Below are 25,732 nucleotides of genomic sequence, written 5' to 3' on the forward strand. Positions count from 1 at the left end.
AAGGACAAGCTGGTTCATCCAATGCAAAGAAAAACAAAATCCAACAAACTAGCGAGAAAGCCCTGCTTTCACTAACTAATCAAACTTTGTCAAAAAAAAAGTAAAAGGTTCAGTTGACAAACATGTATTATTATCAATGCTTTTCCAATGGCGAAAGATCAGTCAATCATTTTTGGCTGAAGAACTAAGAAATATTCGGAATGAAACTCCTTCACAGTCGGCCACAGTAGTTTTATACGTGAATCAATTTAATCATTTCTGCCCTCCGAATCGAGATTTAATCATGTTCAAAATTGGATCCTTTTTCTTTCTTTCTAGAACAAATAATACACGTTACACAATGAATCGACAAATTTTTCTTTACACAATAATACTTTGCTTTATGAAGATAGAACGTATATGTTTTACATTTTAATTCTTATGTATCCCTTTATAAATAAGCTGTACAGAATGTACAAGTAATACTCTTCTCCGATTTTTATTCAATTCTACCTGTAACATAGGCAATATTAATGTTAATGATATTTCGTTTTCCTTCGCTTTGGGGTTTATGTGCAAGATGGCGTATACGTTACGTTAGGACTGATAAGGAGGATTGAAAAAAAAGATAATAATAAAACTAATTTCCTCATTAGAAATACAACTAGATGTAAATTTACTCCATTCCGTTTCTTCTTTTTCATTTTCATTTTTTTTTTTTTTGCAGCTCAAAAATTCTTACGCCTTAATATTGCTAACGATTACAATATAGGTATATCATTATTTTATACATCCTAATAACATGATTCATTTTCCTTCACTTATATTTCTCTTTCTCTCAAATATAAAGTTAGCATCGCATTCTCACTGTGTATACGAATTATAACCAGAAGAATCGAAATATCAATCTATCTTCAATGTAACACCTTCCAAACGCAGGTCTATAAATTAATGTAATTAAAAAACCAGTATAACAGTTTGCAAATATCGTTCTATGAGTCTTGTAGCGTCCTTGAAATTATTCATGTGGTTGCCACTTTTGCATAACAGTCCATAATGTTATTTCCAACTGACTCCACGATTTCTGTAACCGAATCAGCATTATACACTCCATGCGAATAGATTCGCCCTAATTATCGTTAACATTCAACTATCATTGAATAAAATAAATTATTACCGTAAACCACATATCGTGATAAAACAATCCTTTGTTCTTAGTTTAGCAAAGTATCATCTAGTTCCTTATAATAAGAAAAAAAAAAACATTCTATGCACGGACAGGAAATTGAGGCTTTCAAAAACCAATACTCAAGAATTGTCAGTTTTAGCAGTTGCGTACCTATTTACCTACATTGAACTGTCGCAACAAGTTATTGCAAGAATGAATTCCAGAGTCGACTGCTAAAAATTCTCATATGCCCATAAATCTGTATTTCCAATTGATTAATGATTGTTATTTCTTAGTTATTGTTGCTACAGTCTCTACCAACTATTCTCTCCATGCATCGAACAATATACGTACTATTGGATTAAAAAAATTAACCTTGCTAATCACATAATAAAACTCAGAATCATCGAACCAATCGTTTCGAATCTTTCATCATGGAGTGCCAAGAAAAGTCTTAAAAAAGTGTCCTTATGCGTGAAAAAACATCAATGCATTTTCAACTCTTCTGCAAAGTTTTTGTGATAGTTAACATAGAGGACCATATAGGAATAGCTTTTACATTCAAAGTTTAGTAGATGGGCCGTAAACCAAACCAAGTCAACATCAAGAGTATACCGAATTCCTTGGTCTGACCGAAAAAGACCTTTATATTATGGGCATATCACTGTCAAAAATCAATCTTTTCGGTAAGGATTTAAGAACCTGTGATTATTTGACCAGTGATTGAAGTCTGAATACATTTGACTGTGAAATCGACATCATAGGGATTATATATTAAAAACCAACAAAATTTTGTGTATGGTCAACGTCAAGTTTGAGAGTTTAACATATTAGGTTTAAGTAGCTTAAACTCAGTTTCCTCATTTCTGAAAGCGAACTGAATTTAATGCCAAAATCTTTCATTCACTATTTTCTTGAGTGTATCGAGATTTAGAGAACAATCTGTACGTATGACTAATTTATTTCAAGTGTGTATAAATTTTTGTAAAATACACTGCGGGTTGATGTATAATCCTGTCTAATTAAGTTCGTAAATATTTTTATGATAAATTGTGCAACCAAGTCGTATTAACTTAAAACTCATCAGTTTTTTTTTTTGTGAATTCTGTCTGCATCTTACTGGTAATTTTCTTATTTACTGGGTAGTAGAGTCTGAAATGCTTTGCCGCCAAGTTGCGTGGAAAGGAATCTTCAAAATTTTGACACGTGTTTTTGGTAATGCAGTCAGAAGCAACTTTTGTAATTGCGGAAGAGGCAAGATATCCACCTGCGGATTCGTTAAATTTGGCTGCTGTTTATCATCACCTGTAATTAAAATTATCAATAGTCGATTGATGATCATTTGGAATTCAATTATAACATATAAAACTTTAGTTTGAAATAAAATATAAGAAAGTTAAATGATAACACTGCACTATAAATTTATATAGGATATATAAGACGATACAATGAAAAAATTTTTGTGTAATAAAAGACTCATTATTTCAAAATATCTCAAATACAAATTTTCCTCTGCATTTTGTGTAATTTTCATATTAGCAACAACTTTTTCATGCATCTTTGTACCAAAGAAACAATAGTACAATGTAAAAAAAAAACAGTTGAGCTTACCTTTTAGTGCGTCACTATTTTCATCTTCGATATCTTCAATTAGCTTCAAACATGGAACAGGCTTCAAAACAGGTATGGAATCTCCTGTAACTTGTTTACTCATCTGATTACACTGATCAACGAAAAGTTCGGTCACTCTCAATAGTTCAAGTGTCACTCCCCACACAAAGTGTGTCAAATTATTTGAGAGCTCAGTAACTCCTCCAAGGACCATGTTGTTTGACGTTGCAGATTGGGATATATACGTTGGTATGATCAGTAATCTTTTGATGTTTTTACAATTCGCTAAATACTTGTCGAATCCATTTTTCACATCAAAATTAACCAATTCCAATTGATTCAGAATTTCAAGCTTTGAGACACCCTCAAGAATGTCAAAAGTACAACAGGAGCCTTGTCCTTTTTCTAATCTGAGACGTTCCAATTTCTTTAGCTTTTGAAGAACTACTGTGCCAAATTTATCTGGAAAATCTGAGCATTCGCCAAGCTCCAATGTTTCCAGATTCGTCAACGACTCTATAACATCAATTTTCTTTTTGCCAAGTTCTTTGACAGACGTCAAGCTCTGTAAATGGTCAAAAAATGGTCATCCATAATTTAACAACACAGAAGTACGTTACAAACTAAAATAATCTGAATTTCATAGTTCTAGACATTTTCCCCTTGTACAATCAAATATTTCTTCTGCTAGTAATTGGTTTGTGAAAATAGTGAAACAAAAAGCTGAAGATATGTTCAGGACAATATTATGGTATGCGCTTCTCTATCATAGACACAAGAATGTCTATTCTAAAAAACTTTTCAAGTAACGTAAAATGTGAAATTACTAACTGATGACTTACCAGATGTGTCAGTTGCGTCAGTTCTTTGAGTGGTGTAAGATCTCCGCTCAAGGACATTCCACTTATCGCTTTCAACTTGAGTTCTAAGCAATGTTTCAGGTTTCCAACCGACCCCAAATTAAGAGAGTCACATTTTATCGTCATAGCACTCAGTACTTCAAGTTGCGGACAGGTCTTGATTACATCTTCAACAACGGATACTGGACACCGGCATAACTCGAGCCTAACTAGGCTTGTGACACGTGGAATGACGTTTACAAATTTCCTCCAAATATCGTCAGACTCTCCTGCCACCAGCATTTTTCTCAGATCCAAATGTTGAGTTCCATGTCTTTTCAGCGATTCTGCTAGACCGTCCCAATCGGTCACCTGACTGTTTTTCATACGAACTGTTTTCCATAATGCAGGATGTGCAGCTAGATCTCGCCACATTTTACACACCCGAGCTGCCCTAAGAAGCTCCTGTACTTTAAGATATTGGAATACTCGAGACAAGGCATGATAACCAGCGCAAACAGATACCATGAAGTGCTGCCTTTGTTCACTTTCGACCTGCAGCTGCCTTTTCCTGAAATTTAAAAGAACAATGTTGCTTCTTTAGATTTATCTCTGTGGAAACCTGACATCTCATTAAAGATGGTCTCTTTGATGTCCTCGGGTAATCTACAGGAAAACGTGACAACATCATACCATTTCAAATGCAGTATTTAAAAACTTATTGATAAGCCATAGGTACTGAACTAGATATAAGTAACCATTCCGAATTGACACTTTATATTCAAGTATTGATTGGTGCGATGTGGAATAAAACCATATTGGTAATAAAAACAGAAAACAGTTTCTTTACATATTAAATACCCAATTCACGAATAATATCAGGATACCTAAGACGTGACCACTATACTGTACATTACTTACAAAAACGAAAATAGTCGATATCAATTCATAATCAAATAGAAGCATAATCACAACTTGTGCAGCTTCAGAACATGAGAAAGTACAAACGGACCTAAATACAAATTTTACATACTGGCACCCAGACGAAATTAATATAATATGTAAAGCAAAGATATTATATACAAATTAGTAATGCTTGATTTGGTCACAAAATGAATTCAATAATGCCGAGTATTAATAATAAAAGATATCGAAATGGCAGACAAGGAAAAAAAAAATCAAAGACAAAAATATTGGCACAAAGTTAGGAAAACAACGTGTTTGGATAGGATCTTTAGGAATATTTTGTGGGAGAACGCACTAAGTGTTTTTGTGTTTCGGCTCGCACATGTCTTTATATCTGTAAATATAAAAAGTAAAAATGAATTAGATTTTTTTCACTGAAGCACCATACAGGGTTCATTATGATATCTCCATAATTGTAGCATTAACGTAATGTTTAATTTAGACATGGTTCTGAAAAGAATAAGATTTCCTGCAAAGGTGGTTTTTTTTTTCTTTTGCCATAAATACCACTTGTAAATATTTTACCTTGATACTACAATTACCATTTAAAGAATTTTCAACGATTTATCATTTTTTTTTATGCTTGAACAGAAATTGGCCACGTTTCGAAGCTAAGGCAGTGTGCTTCGATCATAAATCAAAATCAAATTCATTTTTAATGTTGCTTCTTGTTCTTTTATCTTTATTGTCTTTTTTATATTTCCAAATATAATAAACGTCAGTATATATTGCATTTACAATCCATAATAAATGATGAAATGAAAATGGCATTACACTTGAAAAATATTCGTTTCTGGTTATCAGGGTAGTCTGAAAACACTGGAAACTCATCGGTTCAACGATAAGAAACAAAAATTTTACCAGTTATTTGTTAATTCAATTGAGACCAGATACTCATCAAAAGCTTAACAGCTTAACGGTACAATGAAAACAATCATGCGAACGCCAAGGAAAGATTTTTAAACTTTGTTTAATACAATTACATATGGATTTTCAAAGTAAATTTAGAGGAATAACTGCAAAAAAAAAAAAAAATGATCTCAAATAATTATAATTCCATGAGGCAATATCGTGAGTTTGTCAGAAGTAATTACAACTACCTCTGGGTACCATTAATCTATTTGATGAAATTTCAACTGTAAAATATAGAAATACTTTGGTGTTCAAGTACAGTAAGAAAATCATATATATACGTCTATATATATATATATATATAGCGTTATATATATATATATATACACACACACAATATACACACACATATATATATATATATACATGTGTGTGTGTGAATGAATTAATCATTGAAATTTAAATTCAGTGTTATTAATTATACGATGAACATAGCAATACGATCTTGTAAATACAATATGTACAAAGCAACTGCCAAAACCTCAGAAGGGAATAAAACCTGACCCAATAAATAACTGAACTCAAAAAAAAAATTATATATATTTTTTATTTTTTTTGTAAAGAAAAACAAATATTTTCAGAATCACACTTACTTGTTGTGTGTCCTCGAGAATTCCGGCCCTTTCGAATTAACATGGTCTTGTGAACTTTTCAAGGCTTTGTCCCCAAGTTCCAAATTTTCAGAATTATCTGATTTAGACGTTTGCGTTACAAGTGTAGTTTTCAAATTTCTGTGATTTTCTACGTCGACGACCATTGTCATTTCTTTATGTGTAGACATTAGATTTGACGGGTTTAATTTTACCGAATCAGTTCTTAGGGTTGAATTTTTCGAAACATCGTTTGACAAATTATCGTTAATATTCTTTAACTGTGACTGACTATCGTCTCTGTTTACCAAGTCGATTTCGGTACAAGATTCATTGGAGGTAGAGGTCGTTACGTCCGAAACATTTCGTGCAAAGTATCCTATGTCGAAATTAGATTTGTCTTGTTCAGTTTTCATAAGTTTTGTTGTCAAACCTCTGGTAAGAGTCGAGCAAGAAAATGAGTTCTCTGTTGAGTTAGAAACTTCGGTGGGCAAACTCTCTTTAAGTATGGGTGGCTTATCACCAATCTTGTCTTGTTTAGCTGTAACGGCAGGTTGCACAGCCATAGAGTTATTTTTGGGCACAACAATGTACTTTTTACCAGCCATTAACGCAATATTTTGCGCTGGTTTTGGTAACATACCATCGCAACTATGTAAAAGTTCATTCCTTGAATGTGTAAACCAGCTACCTTCATTCTTTTCAACAATGGGTGACTTCTTATTCATTATAGATCTCGAACTTTTCAAAGTATTTCTGATTTGCATATCTGGATTTTCAGATTTTGGTATTCGTTGCAATTTTGGAGGTGTCGAATTCAACTGATGTTTCGATTTAGAATTTTGGGCTCCTAGCATACTTATTGGTATCAATGGTGGCGGAGTCAACGGTTGACTTATTTGCTGACGCTGCTGATACGAATCTTCATTTTCCTGCTGGCAATTCTGAAAATAAAAGGCAAGGTTTCCTAAGCTTATACGAAAATTACATCCTACTAATATATAGGGAGTCTACTAGATTGGAAGAAATCTTCAAACATCACCAGTAGATATCAATTTTCAAATTATGGCTACAAAATGATATAAATAAATTTTATAAAAGTAAATTAAGAATAAGAAGAATGAGAAGAAAAACAATCAAATCAAATTTGGTAAACGGGTATGAGCTAAGTCTTGTAAAATAAGCAAACGCACCTTGCACACATATTCGTTGCCGCCAGTAAATTCAACTCCATCCACACATTCGGGATGATAAAGACAGAGGCAGACGCGACACTGAAGACTGGGAATTAACCCCATACTCGAAGAACAACGTATACTGCAGGGCTCCTGGACTTTGGCCCTGTAAGATGTGCGCCGGTACGAGGATATGGATGGAGGAGAAAGAGATAATAAAAAAAAGGTTGACAGGACAAATAGTGTAATAGGAATTTGGAAGCGTTGAGGAAGGCAGGTTTTTCAATTGTGAATTCAAGGTAATCGAACAGGTTACATATATCTATCTGACCTTTCAACAATTATAAACTGTTTCTATGTTCTAACAAGACAAATATCTATATAAAACAAAATAAAAAATGTATTAAAACCTGAGATTAAGTTAAGTTAAATTAATATCACACGTATATGTAAATAAAAGTGAGCTTTGGCATGTTCGTTTAGTAATAGGGCATAGTAATTGCTGTAATACAGCCTCTGTGAAAGCAAATTTTTTTTGTACTACTTGATCTTGAATTTTCAGGAACATTTTTCGAAGCAGATGATCTAGTTCCGTATTATTGTACTAATTTGTGAATCAATTATAAAAATCGAAACAATAAATCCTTTTTAAATAAGATATAATTCTACTCTAAAAAATGTTCTTCAACATCTACATCAAGCAAATCATAAAGGTTGCTAAAATCATAAAGAAAAAAATTCAATCAAACGAGAAATAATCTAACAATTGATGTACATCACCGAATGTTAATAAGTTTCATGCAACAAAGATATATTTTTTACAATAAAACAATTGTGCAGTGTAAAATAAAATAGTCAACATCAGCACGGCAGTAGCACAAGAAGATGACAAAATTTATATGAACAACTAACATGCGTGTAAGATATTTAACGCAGTCATGTGTGAAATATTAATGAATTAGTGTTCACAGAAGCCCAATGAATATATTATCCTGGAAATGATGAGGCAGTGCATGATACAGCAATGCGAATAACACGTCCAAAAAAACCAAGACTTGTAATAGATAGATTGTAGTTCATAATTTTGGAACAAAAATTCATGCAACAGCGCACTCAGATTCACTTATTTTTCATTGAAATGTACGTCTGTAAAATTAACTTTAAAAGAAATCTGCATCTTGGACTTTTGAATTGTAACTTGTATTTTCATATTATGGACATCAGATATGTGAAATGATAATGATATTCAACTTTACTAAGCAAAAATTTCAATACCTATACAACAGTATAGTTCAAGAACAAAAAATCATTTTGGACAGAGGCATCGACGTGTGCAAAAGTAACTCTAACATCGACTAAATATATAATGAAAGAAAATATTCCATTCGTGAGAAAAGAGTTCTGTGAGATTTAGAAATACATTTAGGATTGAAACTGAATATTACAACACATCATCATCAAAAAATTTTACTAAAACTTTGAGCCGTTATTTTTTTCCAACCTACGTTTTTACAAACAGCGTAAGTTGTGATTCTCGATCCCTAGTCTCTGGCAGACTGAAATTTAGAAAATTATTTATAGAACCTTCAGATTGTGAGAAACGAAGTAGATTAATTTGAAAAATTGTTCCTGCAAATAACAGAAAACTTCAACAAATGTCGACAAAAATTAGTAGCTACATATTTGAACTAAATATCTGCAAAGTGGGACTTTACAAAGACTTTTGTTTGTCATTTTTCACGTATATATCTCTTTTTTGTTGATCCATTTTTTCCCAAAAATTTATATCTAATCATACAAAAGAATTGATACATTTTATTCTCCTTAATTTGAATGTGAATTAACGTTATTTGAACTAGGATAATTCTTTGAAATTTAAAAGGTAATTAGTCCCTGTGAAATATTATCAATGTTTTCAGAAACTTCCGATGGTTCCAAAAAATACTGATAGCACTACCCCCATAGATAATTAGTTTTATGATACAGCATAAAGCGTAAGCTACCGTGGTTAAAAGATGTAATGGCTTATTTATACCAAACGCTATAGCATTAGTGTCAAATTAATTAGCTCTCAAAATCGTTATTGCAATGTTTTAAACGTATTTGATTGTATATCACAAAATTAGTTACCCCACCTAAACATAGTACTGCTAGTCATGAAAACTAGCAAGCGGTTAAAGTACCAAAGGTAAAGGTAACATGAAGTGTTTAAAAATGAAAGTGAAATTTACGTACTTCAAGGCCCTTTTAGTTTTTACTGGTGGTGTCTTCTCGGGTGTAGGTTGCGTACGCCTCGCAGGTGGAGAACTCCACTGTGGTGGAAGCATTTCACTTTCTTCAACCGGAGGTTTTACCTCAGCTATAAAAAAAATGAACACAAAAATATTTGATATTCATTACTCATGTCATTCTCAACTCTAATTATCGCAGTTAAGAATGTCATGAACAAAAACAGTAACACAAACTTACATAGGTTTGATTAAAGTAAACAGACTTTTATACCATTATATTCTAGAAAACAAAAAATCATTGGCACATATTCAGTCTACACCTGATGTAAGAAATAAAGGATAAAGAGTAGGCATATTATACAAACTAAATATTTTTTTTTCCACTTCAGCAACAATTAAGGAAAAATTTATGTAAGAAGTTTGTACTAAAACAAACTAGTACCTTTTGGGGTTGCCTTCTTTGTTGGCAATTTAACTTTAAGTGAACTTGCTGCTACTTTTGTAGATTTGCCAGCTGCTTTTGATGGAGTCTCTTCAATAACTTTTTTTGCCGGTGCTGCTTTCTTGCCTGGACCTTTTCTTGCAGGGGAAGGTGTCGCTGGACCAGAATCCTGGCAAATAAAAATGATAAACCGCAAATAAGAAGTCTGCAGCGATAAAAAAAAAAAAAGCGAATCTTCCCATAACATTAAGTGAAATAATAATAATGACGTACTTTCTTATGGAGCTATTCACTGTGTGCGGTGTTTGATATGAAATAGAAATTTCCTGTTTCTGAGACACAAATCTTTCGAACAATTTCAATCAAATAAAAGTGATCAAATCGCAGTTCAAAAAGTAACTGTAGAAGAAACTTCAAATTTAAAGATTATTTTAAATCATCGTAATTAAACAAACATTTCAATGTGTATACTATGTATACTATGTACACAGTGTATACTATGGGACAGTGACCATAAAAAATAAGCTCTAAATACCCTCAAATTTTCCGATTTTCTGGAATAAATACTGTAGGGCGATATATTCATATTCACATCTAATGTTGAAATCAATCTTCAATGCTACATAGATTAGTAACAGTTAAATGAAAAGATTTCTCTTTAAACCGGTCATAGATGACCTGAACAATGCTAACAACTATACATAAAAAGTATAAGGTTTTGTTGCAAGTGTATTAATCAAAATTTTTGTTGCAAGTGTATAGATCAAAATTTTTGTGACGAATGTAATTTTTGACCTGTGTCGATTTAGTATTAAAGCCCACTTCACTGGAAATGTAGCTTCAAAATGGTTGAGCGTTCTGTGACCATAACAATATGATTTGCATTTATCACATCATAAGTATGCAATAATATGTTATTTTTCGTTAACTTGTGAAATCATTCCAACATATCAGCTAATTTTCCTTGTTGGGTGAAAGTCTAATGTTCATGAAAAACCTATGTGCATTTTTCGGAAGGGTATTTAGCATTTGAAAGTATGTGTTGCTATGCATATCAAAAGGAATGATTCGATCATTAAATACACAAGTAGTATACAATGCAATCGATAACAAGTAAGTGGAAAACTTACAACCTTTATGTCACATTTGTAATTCACCACTATTTGTTTAAGTTGTCGATTGTATACGTTCAGTCAATATTTCGTTTGATGTAAGAACATTATAAGACGCTGAAAAAGATTTTGATCAGCTGCATAATGATCAACCAGGGATTAGAATTGTAAGTATAAAATATTAGACTGTGTTATATTCTGACTATAAAATTTTTATTGGTTAACGTTGTAATACATACAACTATTTATTTACATTTCGTCTTAATACTCGTATTATCTGTTATATTCATAACACGTATAATTATTTCTGTACCATCGTTTGTAATTCTAATTCAGCTTGCTTTACTCTGGCCTCCGCAAATCGCAGTTCCAAGCTATGAATTTCTTCCAAATGCTTCTTTTTCATATTATTCAATTCTTCTTCATACTTCTTCCTGATTTCACCCACTTCTGTTTCGTAACTACAACGAAGTTTTGCTAGTTCTTTATCATGTACAATTAACCGCTTCACTCGTTTGACTTTCAAGCTCGCCTCTTGAATAGCGGCATCAGTCTGCATTGTGAGTTGCTGTGACCCACAAATTAAACTTGAAAGATTGGTTCCTGGTTGAATCATGTAGTTCACTGCAATATTTGAGCATAATACATGAAGATGATCTTGTCAGCTACAAGATATGCAACGGAGTGAGTAAACAAATAAAAAAAACATTTCTCTAGTAAAGCTAAAAATAATCACTACGTACTGTGTGATAAGGCAAACTGTGTTGAGGTTGATGGAGTGCTCTCTTCCATGACGTCACTGACGTCAGATTGCTGCTCTTCATTTTCTTGTGCCACGTCTAAAATGAATTACACATGAATTTGACAAACATGAATAGCCGCATTGTCAGATAATGGTGCTTGAATAAATTCCATGTAAATATTAAATTGCAAAACGGCAAGTAGTGATGGTTAAATACTCAAACTGGTGAAAATTACTGTTTCAAACTCCACCTCTAAACTATCTTTAAATTTCATAAAGATCTGAGTGTAAAGACAGTATCGCAACTGTCTACAGGAACGAAAATTTCAATGTGAAATAAATGAGGCACTGTTAGTCGAATAAAAATTTTCAATCGATAATACTTACTACCTAATTGAGCCTCTGACATATGTGAAGCGCACAAACGAATTGCATCGAAATTCTCATTTAGCTCCATTTCTGACTCTTCAAGCCCTCCTTGCGAAGTTATCAGTGTTTGATATTCTATAGTAGGCGGATCTTGCTCTGCTCGTTTTTTACTGGACCGCAGTCTTTTCAAGTGATTTAAGTTTCCCTACAATAAAACACGTATTTTAGGCAATTTACCGAAACATATTAATTTTCAATAGTAAATATTAGTTTATAAAGTATCAATTAAATACATATGAAGAAATTTCAATAACCAACACCACATATTAATACTTTGTCCATCGATTAACAGATTTGTTGGTACCACAACTTTAGGCTAAGTATGTTGTGTTACAATTTGATACCAACAATTGGGTATAAACAATTATATAGGAAAAATGAATTACTCACTTACCTCTTGAGTAATTTGTCGGCGGCTGTCATACTCAGCTGCAACTTTGGTACGGGTGCTATTTCTAGTCTTTACCGTCAACTTGTCACTTTTCATGGTTTCAATTATTTGTATCGTTTAGATGTAAAATATTTTGTTTTAGTTCATATTTTAACTAACCTCAAGAAGTTTTTTCAACGCTCAACATTTTCTGAAGTGTTTCTATTTCAATTTTAAAACAAATGTACATAATACATAAAACTTTGCTGTGCATATACCGATGCCGTGATTTCAATATGAATTTAACCAAGGACAAAGAACAACCCTGAAATGTCCGAAAGTCATACAAATATAGAAAGCACGAATCGAGCATTTTAATGAGCTGACCCAACGTGAAAATGATGGAAGTACACGAAAAATAAATTCTTATTAAAATAGTCTTCAAGAAAAGAAGACTACCGGCAGTAAGAACTTCGTGATAGATTGTCTTAAAATAAGACGACGAAACATCCGTTTGTTCGAATAAGATAGTCTTCATGTAGAACATTGTTGTGAGTTGAGATCTGGTTATGAATACCACCCTAAATATGTCCAATAAATAGTTATCGTATACTCACTTTAACTCGTTTAGCATCTCTAATTATTTCTTTTTCTGGATCATCAATGCCGATTGGCTCTTTGAAGAATGTGAAGTTATCGATAGTGAGCTCCTTTGTGTTGACTGCAAAAAGTAATTATAAGAGAAATATTTATAAAGAAATAAACCTCTTAGGGTGTAAGGTAGAACTCAATTAAGCCAGGCTGACGAATTCTACAATTTAGTCCGCTAATCATTATCAATATAATGATCTCAAAACTTACGAAACTCAGCGACTTCTCTGAAGCTTCTGACTTTTTTGCCTTTGGGTGTGTAATAGTAAACGTCTGCCATCCTTTTCAAATTATTCTCCGTTCCCGCTCTAAAAACGAGTTCCCGTTTCCACCCATACTTGAAAGGTTCCTTGTAAGCGGGATTTGATAAGTCAACGGCAATCTTTTGTTTGATTGCACTACCTGGACTCGCGCCACGAGATACTCTACTGGCTTTTGACTTCTGGGATATTGCAGACGGACTGCTGTTTGTAGAGGAGGAGTTCACAGACTTTGCCGATGATTCCTCTGTTTTTTGTGGTTCAATTTCAGATTCTAAACTATGTGGACCACCAATTGAATCAGTTTCTGACTTTTCCTCTACCTCTTTTTTAATTCTTTGTTCGTGGCTTTGTTCAATGCCATCGTCAATTAGCATATTGTTATCTTCCGAATCGGTATCGTTATCTTTTTCTGCCAAACTTTTTGTTTCATTACTTTTTTCAGATAACTTAGAGGAATTTTTTGATATAGAACGTTTCGGACGTTTACTTCTTGGCACATCTGCTGATTCAGCTTCGGCTGAAATTTGGACAAACATTTAATAGGTATATTAAATGTTGAATGAGACTAAATAAAAATATATAATTAAAAGACTTTTAATGCACTGCTATATGTTAAAAAACTAACTCCGCTTCAGTTACTATATACCAGTACACCAGCAATCGTAAAAAAATAAATACACGATTCGTAAAATGCAGCATCCTAGTAAATTTATAAGAGCTGCCTTAAACAATTGCTCCTTATCAAAATGTTGTCAGCGTGGTAATTTAAAATCACTGGATATGGAGAAATAGAGATTCTTTTGCTGTTTTTCTCCAACTAACTTGCATTTATATTCAGTATTTAATTATACAATAGCATTATGCATCATGCGTATGTAAATGCAACAGACTGTCAGATGAGATAGGATCACAGAAGAGACATAGAATAGTTATTGATTATTTTAGCAATAGTGTTGTGAAGCATTCGGAACAAATACCAGTGAAACAATTGCTTGATTAAAACAGGATTTGATTTCCACAGTCAAAATTGTATGAATAAATAAACTATCAAGTTTGAAAATCAATTTTATTCTTCTGATTTTTGGTAGAGCAATGAAATTTATATAATCATTGATAAAATTGTACTTAGAATTAGAAAAGTGATATGATACGATAAGCATTTGAAAAAAATTTGAAATATATCCTAATATCGTACTGTCGGGGATCTATTTCAATAATAATGAAATTGTGCTATTATCTTATCACAGATCATAAAAAAAAATTTGTTGTAAACTGGGGTCTTAATATACTCTTGTGGAAAACAATTTTCAAGAACCAGAAAAATTACGAACATTCATGCACAAACAATGAGCGAACAATCCATGCTAAAAGCAATTTCAATACCAAAAATGGGAGGATGGATGGTGGATGGAACAATTTCAAAAATAAGCTGTTATTAAAAAAAATGCATGGTTCAATTTACCATTGTAGAAAATATTGCACGCAATACAACTTTTTACCTACGATAAAAATCAATTTCAGATTAAAAAAGATAAATCGATATCCCAGACCTAACACTTTGGCATGGGGAAAGTAAAATGTAAAATTATTTCCGAACAGATGAAACTGTGAATAAATTCTACCTAAGTCAGAAATATTTTGCACAATATAAAACTAATTATGGATAACTGTTACACTAGTCCGAGTAACTGAGTTTCAGATTTTTTTGCTATATCGTGTATCATTATATAGAAAAGAGAATCTTCTTCCAAGTAGAAAGTTTTCAGGAAGGCTTTAGCGTTTACGTCACAAATAAACTAAACTCGGAATTAAGCGATGATTCACAGCGCGCTACCTAATCACAGTAAGAAAAATTCTGTACTTGAATTTGTAGTATTACGTGCGAAATTCCCACTCATCGCATGGTTTTGAAAAAAATAGCGACGACTCAAGGTATATTTGAAATACAAAATCAACCTTATAACCTCCTCGCTTACATTTCTAAATATATAAAGAAAAATGTCGCTGAAAAGCTTTGCCGAGCAACTCATGCAATATTGATCATAACACTCACCGATAAGCTTCTTGAGCACATGACTACCAGGTTCCTCGTTCCCAGCACCTTGAACGTCGAACCCATTGAACTCAGTTGACTCTTCGGAGCTGACATTTTCTCTCTCAGAAAGTTTTCTCTTTCTACCTCTCGTCTTTGGCTTGGAACCACTCTCGATGATGCTGGTGGAGTTGGCCTTGGATTTGCGCATTTTTCTCTTACCGAGGGTTCCCTTCTTCGGCGTTATTTTCAGGTCTCCATTAACCTCGGCGTCTTCTTCCTTACTGATATCAATCGCGTCCCCGAGTTCCGTCGACTCGTTCGCCTTTGAGTTTGCAACTTTTTCGAGGTTAGGCACTACCTCGGCGTTCCCGCCATTTACGTCCGCCGCATCCATATTTCTCACTCGTGCCCGAAAACTTCAGCAGAGGCAAAAAAAAGAGGTCCGAAGAATAAATAAATATTTACGATATAAATATTGGAGGTGTATTTAATTGCTTTATTTCGTTCAAAGCTACGTCTTATTATTACACCCTGACGTTTGTTAAACGCGTTATGTCCACTCTTCTATTATGGTACACTCCGCATTCATTTGTCCGCTAATTCACTGCCACGCTATTTACACAGCTCTGCCGATATACACTCTCCGAGAGCAGTAAATATAACCGAAAAACATCACGCCATAAACACTTGTCACTGTTTTTTAATCACGCTTGACTCGCTAACCGAACTTTCGCATAACTTTTGCACAAACCTCGCGGCTAAAATCGGTAACGAGCAAAACTTTTAGCTCTTTCCAACCTATATGATGTGATCTGTGAACCGAGCTGCTCTGTTCAGCGTCTGTAAAATGTTAAGCCGGAAGTCCCCGTACAGCAAGCCACCACTGCCACACAGGCGTCCACAATAGTTTTGAATTTCCACAGGTTTCTGCCTTATAATCATCGAGACAAGCCACCGGTGTAGAAGACGTAATATGTACGTGCTTTTACTAATTGCATCGCATTAGAATAAAACAATAACTAAACTTAAATACTAAACGAATGGCGAAGCGATGATTTTAAACTCCGCCCACTGACTGCAGTGCAACGTAGTAGAGAAGATTAAAATTATACGGAACAAGACCCTTCGATGAGATGATCGTTCAATATGTTTGAGGGTTTATTAATTAAGGGAAGAGACTTGACGATGACAAAGAAAGTTTATACTCAGGAAGCGCATGAGCGACTGTATAACTTGAATAAATACACGTTGATCTTGTCATGTTTACAGATTGTGACTCTACTCCCATCTACAGTTTTTTTCCTCTAGATTGTCAATTGATAATTACTACGAGATTCATTATGAAATGTCTGCGCATTCTCAAATCGCATTTCGTTAGATATTTCTGTGACGTTAAAATTTAGAAATAAATATTTACAGATATTGTGTGTAAAAATACTCGCAAAAGAAAATCTTAATCAAAGGTAAATGATTAACGTTGTGGCGCGACAGTCGCGCATAGCTTGTACATGCATGGACGTACGAACCAGCGTCCCTGTAGTTCCTTCCATCAATGGATCGTCATTGGTCGAACGATCGTTCCTAGCCAATAACATTCCGTCTTTTCATGGGAATAAGAGAAGCAGGGTATGTATGCACACACACGCTTACACGCATGTTAGGCAACACATTCTGATCGGCCGTCAAATCATTTGTTACATACATAACAACAATCTCCGAAGATGATCAAAAATTTGCTACCGCTTGCAACTGTTTCGTAAAGATGGTCGCACCGATATAATAGAATCGCGTGGCTACTCGGCACGCATTTGATACAATAATAACAACACATTCGTACATACAAACAAAATTACAATACGCAAGGTGCGTGCGATCAGCAGCTATGAGCTACCTATATACGCCGTGTGCTGCCTATCTGTGTTGCACGATTTTGAGCTCAATTATTTTTTACCTCTCATGAATAACTAGGTGACAGGAACCCTTCTGTCCACACTCGTCAGAACTATATTTATATATATAATTGGTGAATAATAATAATAAAATTAGTAAGGAAACTAAATAAACATGTGTAATATACAAAGAATGCGATTCATATGTGATACGACTTACATCTTGGGGGGGGGGGATGGTTCCGATAATTGGTACTCAATCTCGAGTTACGTTTCTTCGAACTCTGTTCGCAAACGAGTTATAATTCGCTCGTCCATCGAGTTCTGAAATTTGGAAGTGTGGAAAATCTGGTTCACGTTCTGAAGCCATGGTTGTGGTATGGCTTGAGCTGCGAACCGATAACATATAGAATCAATTTCATGATTCGTTCGCCTCTGGATTCGGTATCGCATAATTGCGGATGAAGACGCTATTCCTGACACAGCTTGAGTGTAGCTGTTAGTTCTCCCTAGCTTTGCTGCTATGTTACGGAGTGGTTCAGGTTCTGAATCGTCTGGTGAACGTGATATAAAGGATACTTGGGCTAAGGATCCTGTAGTTGAAGTTGGGAAGGTTGCGATCGCTTTACATTTTGAATTTTCAATATGATCTGCCACAGATTTTAGTAAATCCTGGAAAATTGGGATATTTGCGATGTTCCTTGGAAACACATCGTTAGCTGTAATCCCACCTGCTTCTAAGGTCACACGCTGATCTTCTGACAGCCTCTCTTTTCTACGCCAACCTAAAAGGTTTTCTGTAGGCAATTGAGCGGCCTCTAGATTAGGACGAAGACCTTCTGGAAGATCCCAGTGAATAGGGCCAACAGGCATAAGATCTGCCTGCATCTTCAGAACGGAAATGATTGGCGCGGGTATCGTTTCATATAGTATATAAGTATTGGCATCAATGATACCATAGCTTCCGACCATTCCGTTAACCCGGTGATCAGTCAGTGTGGCTTGGAGTTGCAAATGGAATTCTCGTCCAGATGCATACCTAATATCTCCTATCCCTTGCAGATACATTTAGATATCTGTTGGTAATGGAAAGTCAAAATTTAGGGCCTGAGATAACTGTAGATGTTCAAGAGTGAGATGACCTCTTGAGCTTGAGATATCAAACAGTCTTTTCCAAAGTGCCACTGTGCAATAATATTGATAGGCACTAAAAGGAACATACTTCCTCATAGATCTATCGAAAGCCCTCTGGGCACCATATGATGTTTGGATGACTTGAGTGTACCCGCTAAAGTCCAGTTGGAATGTGCGCTCTCGAGCTACCTCAATGAAACCGTTGATTCCCTCGATAGTGAGCAGATCATTAATGAGTGGATCATTCTTCTCCATTGATGCGACTGAACTTTTGGCTTTGGGAGCCAAATCCAGCACGATATCCCTGGACTTGAAATCCTTCTTGGGATTAGTGCGAATTGTCTTAACCTTGGGGGTTTCTTCGACAGGGTGGGTCCCGGTTGGGTTAGTGTCGGCTGGGAGCGATGCTTCCCCACGACCCCGTCCGTTTCCTCTGTCTCGGAAAGTTTCGCGGAAGGTTCGACTCTGTTGCGGTTTGTGTTCTGATATGTTAATGGTGTTTTGTTTCATCTACTAGACTATTCACGCAAAATCACTAGAATTTTGGTTAGTATATACGTACATATCTACGTTTGAAGTTTGCACGTCTTTCTATCGTGATACGAGTTTTCAATGAGTCGTAGCTGCATGTAACATTCAAATTAAATTTTTACACCTTACACAATACTTGTTGTAATCTCTAAATTGTTATTACAAATGAATATTTTTGTTATTGTTACATCGTATCCAGGCGAATAGGCATATTTTTCTCTATTTTGTTCCTTCCCGTTACTGACCTGATATAATCTATGAGATTTTACATGTCGTGTATCGAATGATCGAAGCTAAGTAACATTTTATAAACCACCTCACTTGTGACGATTTTTCATGATACGGTTATGTGAGTTTTTCACTTACTCCAATCGTTTGCTGTACTTGTAAGCTTTTGTTCAAATTTTATTCTGTGCAATTTACATATTAATTTTCCACTTAGATTTATGAGACTGTCTAATAACTTATTTTAAACTTTCAATATTATTTTGTCATAAATAAATGTTAAAATTGTAAACACAGCTTTATATAACTGGAATGAATTTATAAATTTCTTGTACCATTTAATTACAAAGCTGTGGAAAAATATTCAATTTTTGTTGGCACAGTTAACAGGGTGGCCACCCGTCTGGAAAACCGGGAAATGTCAGGGAATTCCGTGAGCGGAATTGAGTGGCCACCCTGGTTAAAAAATTGAGAACAAGTTTCACTAGGCGAATATGATGTACAAAACATTTTGTGAACTTCTTTCGAAAGTATCAAGAGAATAGCAATAAAACCTGAACCATATCAAATTAATTCCAATTTAAAAAGTCATCAAAACTTTATAAAGTAATACAAAAATACAGTCATTGTAACTTTGTAACAATAACGTAACAACTGAAATTAGTGGCAATTTTTTTCTTCAATCACTCAATCTATGGATTTCATGTTTCAATCTTTTGCATGACTGCAAAGAAACGTCTAGGTTGGTTTTGCATACATGAAACTATCTTTAGCTACACGAACTTCTCAGCTTCTTGATATTCATGAACGTTCTGCTGTGACATAATTGGGAAATTTTTGAATTTACACAAACATGCAGTTGAAAAGAAAACAATTAATGTAACATTTGAGTTTACCAAGAGTGAAAAAAAATACTTTACTGTTGGGAGTCCGTTTTCAATCTAAAATTGGATAATGACCTGTTAAATTGTAAGAAAAAGTGGGTGTAACGGGATTAGAACTGTTAATATATGAACGTCTGCATAATCATATCATTAGTTTAGCCAATGCAGTTTAGCTTGTACAAGGACTAATAGGTTCGGTATTGACATATCACGATATACCAAATGCAATGTTTTTTTAAAAAAAATCAAAACTATACTTTTGCACATCCTACCAATGTCACTGCAGTTCACCCTTGTATTTATTGTCAGTTTTGATATTCAGAGCAGTCGTGAGAAAGGCTCTCTACCAATGAAGCCATGCCTGAAGCTTTTTTTAAACATAAGAATTCACTATAAATACAAGGCTGTTCAATTTTACAAAATAAGGCCTTCCAGATTGCTTAGTCAATGTATCATTTGAAAGAAAACATTGGAGTGATGGAATTAGATAGCTTAAGATACCTTATTTACAATGTAGCTTTTATTCGATGTTTTAATAATTGATAAACGACTAAAAAAATGTTTAAAAATCCTGTATTGCTTATCACAAACACTAGATTTGTGGGGTGAAGAGTAGAGAAAATTTGAATTAATTCAGTTGTTTCCAATTGTGTTCACGAATCATTAAATTTCAAGGAAAAAGCGTATTCTTCAAATGGAGCGTGCCCTAAAAACAGCGTCTGTGGATTTAAGAGTTATAATGGAGGCTCTTGTTCACGACTTGACCCTTGCGTTAGAAGAAAGTAGCAACAGCGCCAATGTGAGGCGTAGATGGGGTATCAGGAGAAGAGCAAGGTCAACAGGAAATATTCGTGAGTATAAGTGGCAGAGGAATAGATTATATACTAAACCAAATGATTTTTATTTACGAACAGAGTTTAGTGGCAATTGCATACTATAATAATAATAATAGATACTGAATAATGTTTTATGATTAATTTTTCAGCTTCTCTGAGTGCAAATAAGCATTCAGATGATAGTTCGTCCTCTATATGCGATGTACGCATACCAAAAAGTGCGACAGTCTCAAAATATCAGTCGGACAGCGATGACAATAACCAGACAAAAAGATTCGCTCGCTTTTCAAACTTGAAAAATATCAATAACATCGAAAGTGATTCAGTTAATGAAAATTTTGCACCTGGAGCTAACACTAGACGGAAAAGAAAATTCAAGCGAATGGCTATCGACTCTGATTCTAATCCATCAACTTCACAGACTGTCACGATGATCCCGAGTTTGTCAGGCAAAAAGAAAAGGGGATTTCGGAACGATTGCAGACTTAGACATGAAACATGGTGATTAGACAGTTTCGCAATCTTATTCACTTCAGTTTGTTCACTTAAGATAAAAATGTTCCAAATCAGTGGAGTAGATAATTACATATCATGTTGATTTTAGGTGTGGCAAAAGGAAGAGGTCATGTCGCGAGCGTTCAATTGACTGTGAAATGCGATCTCCCAAACCAAACCGTAATTCAAAAATAAAAAACCGTGGTAAGATGCAAGCTGAGGATGTGATGGACTGCTCACGCATTTCTAACTCTAGTATTTCGTCGAGTGATTCTGAAGGTGGAATAATTACCAACGATGAAGACCGCGAAGGTGAGTTTATATTTTAAATATAACATGTGTTTAAGTTATATAGATACTGTATTCCATTAAGATACTTTGCAATACTGGGGTGCCGATCTACCACTTCATGAAACTATAGTCGATAATGTAATATTGAACGTCATAAAAGGAAAATGCTCTGTTTTTTTTTTTCATTTTTTTATGATTAAAACGTGAGATATCCAATTCTGATGTTTCGATGGAGATAATAATTTCTTTATACAAGAAATGGAATTTTCTATGGTACGTTTATATACTATATATTATATATTATACGTTTCACAACTTATTTAGTTTTCTTCAAATTGGCGTGTTATAGAAAAGTTTAAGCAGTACGATTTCTGAGATATTCAACATTACGTAAACATAGTCCTTCACCCTTTCGAAAAATCTGTACAGTGACAAATTTTACTACGCGGCGATTTGAAGAAAACTAAATAAGTACTCAAACTCTATCATAGAAAGTTCCGTACTTTGTATAGAAAAATTATTATCAACTAAACGTCAGAATTGGATTTCTTACGTGTTAATCAAATCAAATGGCAACTACAAAATCTCGATGTGGTACAGCTTGAAAAAATTGCTCTGCATTTTCCATTCACAAAGTTCAATATTTTGTTATGAACTATAGTATCATGAAGTGGGAGATGGAAAAAAAAAACAAAGTTATTTCTGAAGGCATTCTATCAAACACGCATATTTTTTTTTAAGTGATGTGTTCATTACAATTACGAAATTTTGGCTTTCAGGCGATGATGAGCAATCCGATTGGATTGGAGATTCAGGATGGTGGGACGACGGGGACAGCACAAATGAAGAAAAGGTCAGTTCAGATCCGGCTTTGCAAGTAATACTACACGGTAGCTTTGAGCATTTAACCGATGAGGCGAAAAAAAATTATCGTCAAAGAATGCAATGGATTCGAGATGGACTCAGTGGCAGAGAAATTCGAGCTGGGCGACGCCGTGTGGATAATAAGCCTGGTTATTCTATAATAACTTCGGCGAACGAAAAAGTTTCAAGGTTTCTACAGGACCCTAGCCAAAGTGAACTAAAGCTGCATCCAATGCGACAGCCTGAGCGTGAAAAACTACGAAGGCTTGCCAATTTGTACAGCTTAAGTTTGAAGGGTGATTTGAGTTGTCCAATTTTATACAAAACTCGCCATACGACCCAAGCCATTTGCGTCGATCAAGTTTCTCTGAATAGAATATCCGATTACAAAAGGCTACGAAAGACTCCACCAAATTCGCCAAATCCTGATTCGGAAATGCAGGAGAATGAGCTACCTATTTCAAGTGTGAATTTTGGTACACAAATTACAAACCAAATACAGGGTATTGGCTCTGTCGAGAGCCTGACACAAACTGTAAACTTTGGCTGGGATATACCAAGTACAGACCTGCAAATAAAACCAAAGTTTCATAGCTTTGGTCACTCCAAATCTAGCTAAATGTTATAGAGATTTTATTACGAATCTACACATATGTTCTTGCATAATGACAATTCTCTGAAAACGCCGATTTTTACAGTCATAAACCAGTTTTTGTAAGTATAATTCAAACTTAAATCAAGCTCCATCGCACCTTGATAGCATGGTTGAATATAATCAAAGGCGAAAATCAATGACATTGCGAAAAGAAATGTAGCCGATTTTATTTTTCCGTCCCCTTCTTGTGAATTCATTAAATTTCGCTTTTATCTGCTGACGTTCTGTGCAGTTTTTTCCGGAATTTCGTAATTTTTCTCATTCTATCAGAAAATTCCGTTCGCTTCACCGGTATTTAGTTGTATAAAAAGAGAAACTTACAATCCTGTCTTGTGTTTGAATTATACTTTAAAACATTTGTAAGAATGCCTGTAAAGAACAGTTACATAAAGAAATATTATTTACAAGCATTTGATATACTAAGGTTTACCAGAACAACAGTTACATGTCTCATGAACTATACTTCTGTACATTTTTGTGCCTAAACCAGATCTTGATGAAACATGCCCAAGAATTCCTCGAAGATGTATATCAGTTTTTTTTGAGGTGTAAGTAGATCTCCGGTCATTTATTTTTGGAATATCACTTGAAATAATGATCATAATAATTTATAACTATAGTGTTAAGTTGTTACCTACAGTACAGTCTGGAATACTGTATATGTTAATTATTATCATCTTCTATTAGGGTTTTTGAAAACTCGTTCATGAAAGATGGGCCAATGGTGGAAGTTATGTTTAAAAACATAATATAACAATAAATACACTACGACTTCTATAAAATTCATGCGTTGGTTTATTCATATAGTAAGACGTTTTTGATATAACTAATAGCATATAACATAGAACGAGGAGCACTTGTTGATAAAATTCTAAATGACCAAAAATAAATGTAGTATTATTAGCGTAATTGACCTAATTTTTTAGCTGCTGCCATTGCATTTTCATTGGCTATCATCTGAAATTCTTGAAAGCGTTGGGAGACCCTCTGATTCATCTTCATATATTTCTCCATACAATTCAGAGCACATTTCTCCTCTTTGGTTCTCACTTCTCGTGTTGTAAAATCGGTTATACAGTCAATGAAGCAGATTTCCGATAGCTTATTGTATGATGTCAAGAAGTCTCTAAACTGAAAAGTTATAAAATTATTCCAATAATAAATATGTTTTATTAAATATTTTACTATGTCAAATTTAAACGATTAATTATATCGTTACACTTCGAATTTTTACCAGACTGTAGGACAAGACGAAAGTACGTTTAAATTACTTTTGCTGAAAGTTGTAATAGATCAACATTCGTAATTTTACTTTAACGGTACAAGATATTGGTAACTCTATTATACATATAGATTGGCCTTCATATGAACAAGTGTTACATAGAATGACAACTTTCTTGAACTCAATTTGGGAATACGTTCGAATATTTGGGTTACGTTAGAGTTGTTAAGGAATTATTAGTCCTTTAAAACAAGCTAGTGAATTCAAAACTTAGCAACGTGGACAAACGATAACCTAAAAATATTATGACTGCAGATGATGTCTACCGTAATAACAAATCAAAGCGTAATATAACAGATATAAGACTTGACATGGAATTCGGTTCCCATAGAGGATTTTCTTATACTTTTTGATATTCAAATTTGAGACCCTTGAGAAGTTCAGAATTGAAGTGGTCCTCACTCAGTCGCATGTATTTTGACACATAAAACGAATACTTGCCGACTTGATTTGCTCCGCATCAACTTCAGTCGGCATTTCCATTTTTAGTATTCAAGTTTTGATTGACTAGAATGTTAAGTAAGGATTCGCAAATCCAACAAGATATTTCATTAGTAGTACGTCCCAATAAAACTGTGGCAATGTAACTATATACGTGGAAGTTGCGAATTTTACTGGTCAATAAGAAACTCCGAATTTATCTAGTCAATCTTTGGGTTTAGAATATTTCTACAGCTGATGTAAAGAGTTGGCAAATACAAATTATGTGTAAAATCGGTATTCTTGCACGTTAGGATCAGAGATGGTTCAATTTACTGCATTTCCATGTCTGAAGTTAGTTAAAAGTACTCCCCTCCAAACGTTTATTCGTATGGTATGAATCGTGGTTTGGACTGCCCCCACCCCTTATAGCATAAAAATAAATCGACTTCAGTTAGGCACTAGTTCCGGGAGTTTGTCCAATCCCGGCGGATTTAACTTACGGCAGCTCCTCATTAACTGTAAATTGCATTGAAATTCAATGTCCCGAATAGAAAACCTCTTGTTGGTAGTTTTCGGTTGTTTATCATAGCAGACTATTCGAGAATTTCAGAATTCCATGACATTTCCAGGTGTTCCAGAATTCCCTGACGAGTGGTCACACTGGCTAAGTATATGGAGCGCACGGTAACATTAGTTATTGTTGTTCTT

General features: G+C 34.3%; 3 protein-coding genes across 11 annotated transcripts; 1 reads left to right on the top strand and 2 right to left on the bottom strand.

The window, feature by feature from the left end:
- Positions 1-184: 184 nt before the first annotated feature.
- On the bottom strand, positions 185-17,097 carry LOC124220869 (uro-adherence factor A). 3 transcript variants are annotated; one of them, XM_046630244.2, is made up of 11 exons: positions 15,534-17,097; positions 13,428-13,997; positions 13,184-13,287; positions 9,914-10,082; positions 9,476-9,599; positions 8,746-8,796; positions 7,259-7,406; positions 6,069-7,009; positions 3,601-4,168; positions 2,759-3,323; positions 185-2,452 (listed from the first exon to the last, which is right to left on the bottom strand). In XM_046630244.2, the coding sequence occupies exons 1-11, from the start codon at positions 15,907-15,909 to the stop codon at positions 2,283-2,285; spliced, it is 3,786 nt and encodes a 1,261-aa protein (XP_046486200.1). In that variant the 5' UTR covers positions 15,910-17,097; the 3' UTR covers positions 185-2,282. The 3 variants fall into 3 exon arrangements, with proteins under 3 accessions (XP_046486200.1, XP_046486201.1, XP_046486202.1); XM_046630245.2 differs by lacking the exon at positions 8,746-8,796 and having other exon boundaries at positions 15,534-17,096; XM_046630246.2 differs by lacking the exons at positions 6,069-7,009; positions 7,259-7,406 and having other exon boundaries at positions 15,534-17,079.
- LOC124220873 (G patch domain-containing protein 2) lies at positions 17,066-23,283 on the top strand. Of its 7 annotated transcripts, XM_069137468.1 has the most exons (6): positions 17,178-18,318; positions 18,637-18,995; positions 20,854-21,029; positions 21,164-21,515; positions 21,619-21,821; positions 22,580-23,283. In XM_069137468.1, the coding sequence occupies exons 2-6, from the start codon at positions 18,943-18,945 to the stop codon at positions 23,281-23,283; spliced, it is 1,488 nt and encodes a 495-aa protein (XP_068993569.1). In that variant the 5' UTR covers positions 17,178-18,318; positions 18,637-18,942. The 7 variants fall into 7 exon arrangements, with proteins under 7 accessions (XP_068993570.1, XP_068993569.1, XP_046486217.1 ...); XM_069137469.1 differs by lacking the exons at positions 17,178-18,318; positions 18,637-18,995 and adding an exon at positions 17,066-17,141; XM_046630261.2 differs by having other exon boundaries at positions 17,178-18,995.
- Tim9a (translocase of inner membrane 9) lies at positions 23,281-25,435 on the bottom strand. The gene is made up of 2 exons (XM_046630286.2): positions 25,043-25,435; positions 23,281-24,450 (listed from the first exon to the last, which is right to left on the bottom strand). The coding sequence occupies exons 1-2, from the start codon at positions 25,082-25,084 to the stop codon at positions 24,220-24,222; spliced, it is 273 nt and encodes a 90-aa protein (XP_046486242.1). The 5' UTR covers positions 25,085-25,435; the 3' UTR covers positions 23,281-24,219.
- Between the last annotated feature and the right edge of the window lie 297 nt (positions 25,436-25,732).

Source organism: Neodiprion pinetum, chromosome 6, assembly GCF_021155775.2.
Source record: "Neodiprion pinetum isolate iyNeoPine1 chromosome 6, iyNeoPine1.2, whole genome shotgun sequence".
Lineage (NCBI taxonomy): Eukaryota > Metazoa > Arthropoda > Insecta > Hymenoptera > Diprionidae > Neodiprion > Neodiprion pinetum.

Excerpts from the sequence above, each read along its gene's own strand:
- LOC124220869 (XM_046630244.2), bottom strand. The coding sequence starts at position 15,909 with ATGGATGCGGCGGACGTAAATGGCGGGAACGCCGAGGTAGTGCCTAAC. Across the intron at positions 7,010-7,258 it reads GCAACGAATATGTGTGCAAG|AATTGCCAGCAGGAAAATGA; the intron begins GTGCGTTTGCTT and ends TTTTATTTTCAG. Across the intron at positions 2,453-2,758 it reads AAATAGTGACGCACTAAAAG|GTGATGATAAACAGCAGCCA; the intron begins GTAAGCTCAACT and ends TTTTAATTACAG.
- Tim9a (XM_046630286.2), bottom strand. The coding sequence starts at position 25,084 with ATGGAAATGCCGACTGAAGTTGATGCGGAGCAAATCAAGTCG. Across the intron at positions 24,451-25,042 it reads ATGCGGAGCAAATCAAGTCG|TTTAGAGACTTCTTGACATC; the intron begins GCAAGTATTCGT and ends ATAACTTTTCAG.
- LOC124220873 (XM_046630261.2), top strand. The coding sequence starts at position 18,943 with ATGCTTCCCCACGACCCCGTCCGTTTCCTCTGTCTCGGAAAGTTTCGC. Across the intron at positions 21,516-21,618 it reads AGACTTAGACATGAAACATG|GTGTGGCAAAAGGAAGAGGT; the intron begins GTGATTAGACAG and ends TGTTGATTTTAG. Across the intron at positions 21,822-22,579 it reads CAACGATGAAGACCGCGAAG|GCGATGATGAGCAATCCGAT; the intron begins GTGAGTTTATAT and ends TTTGGCTTTCAG.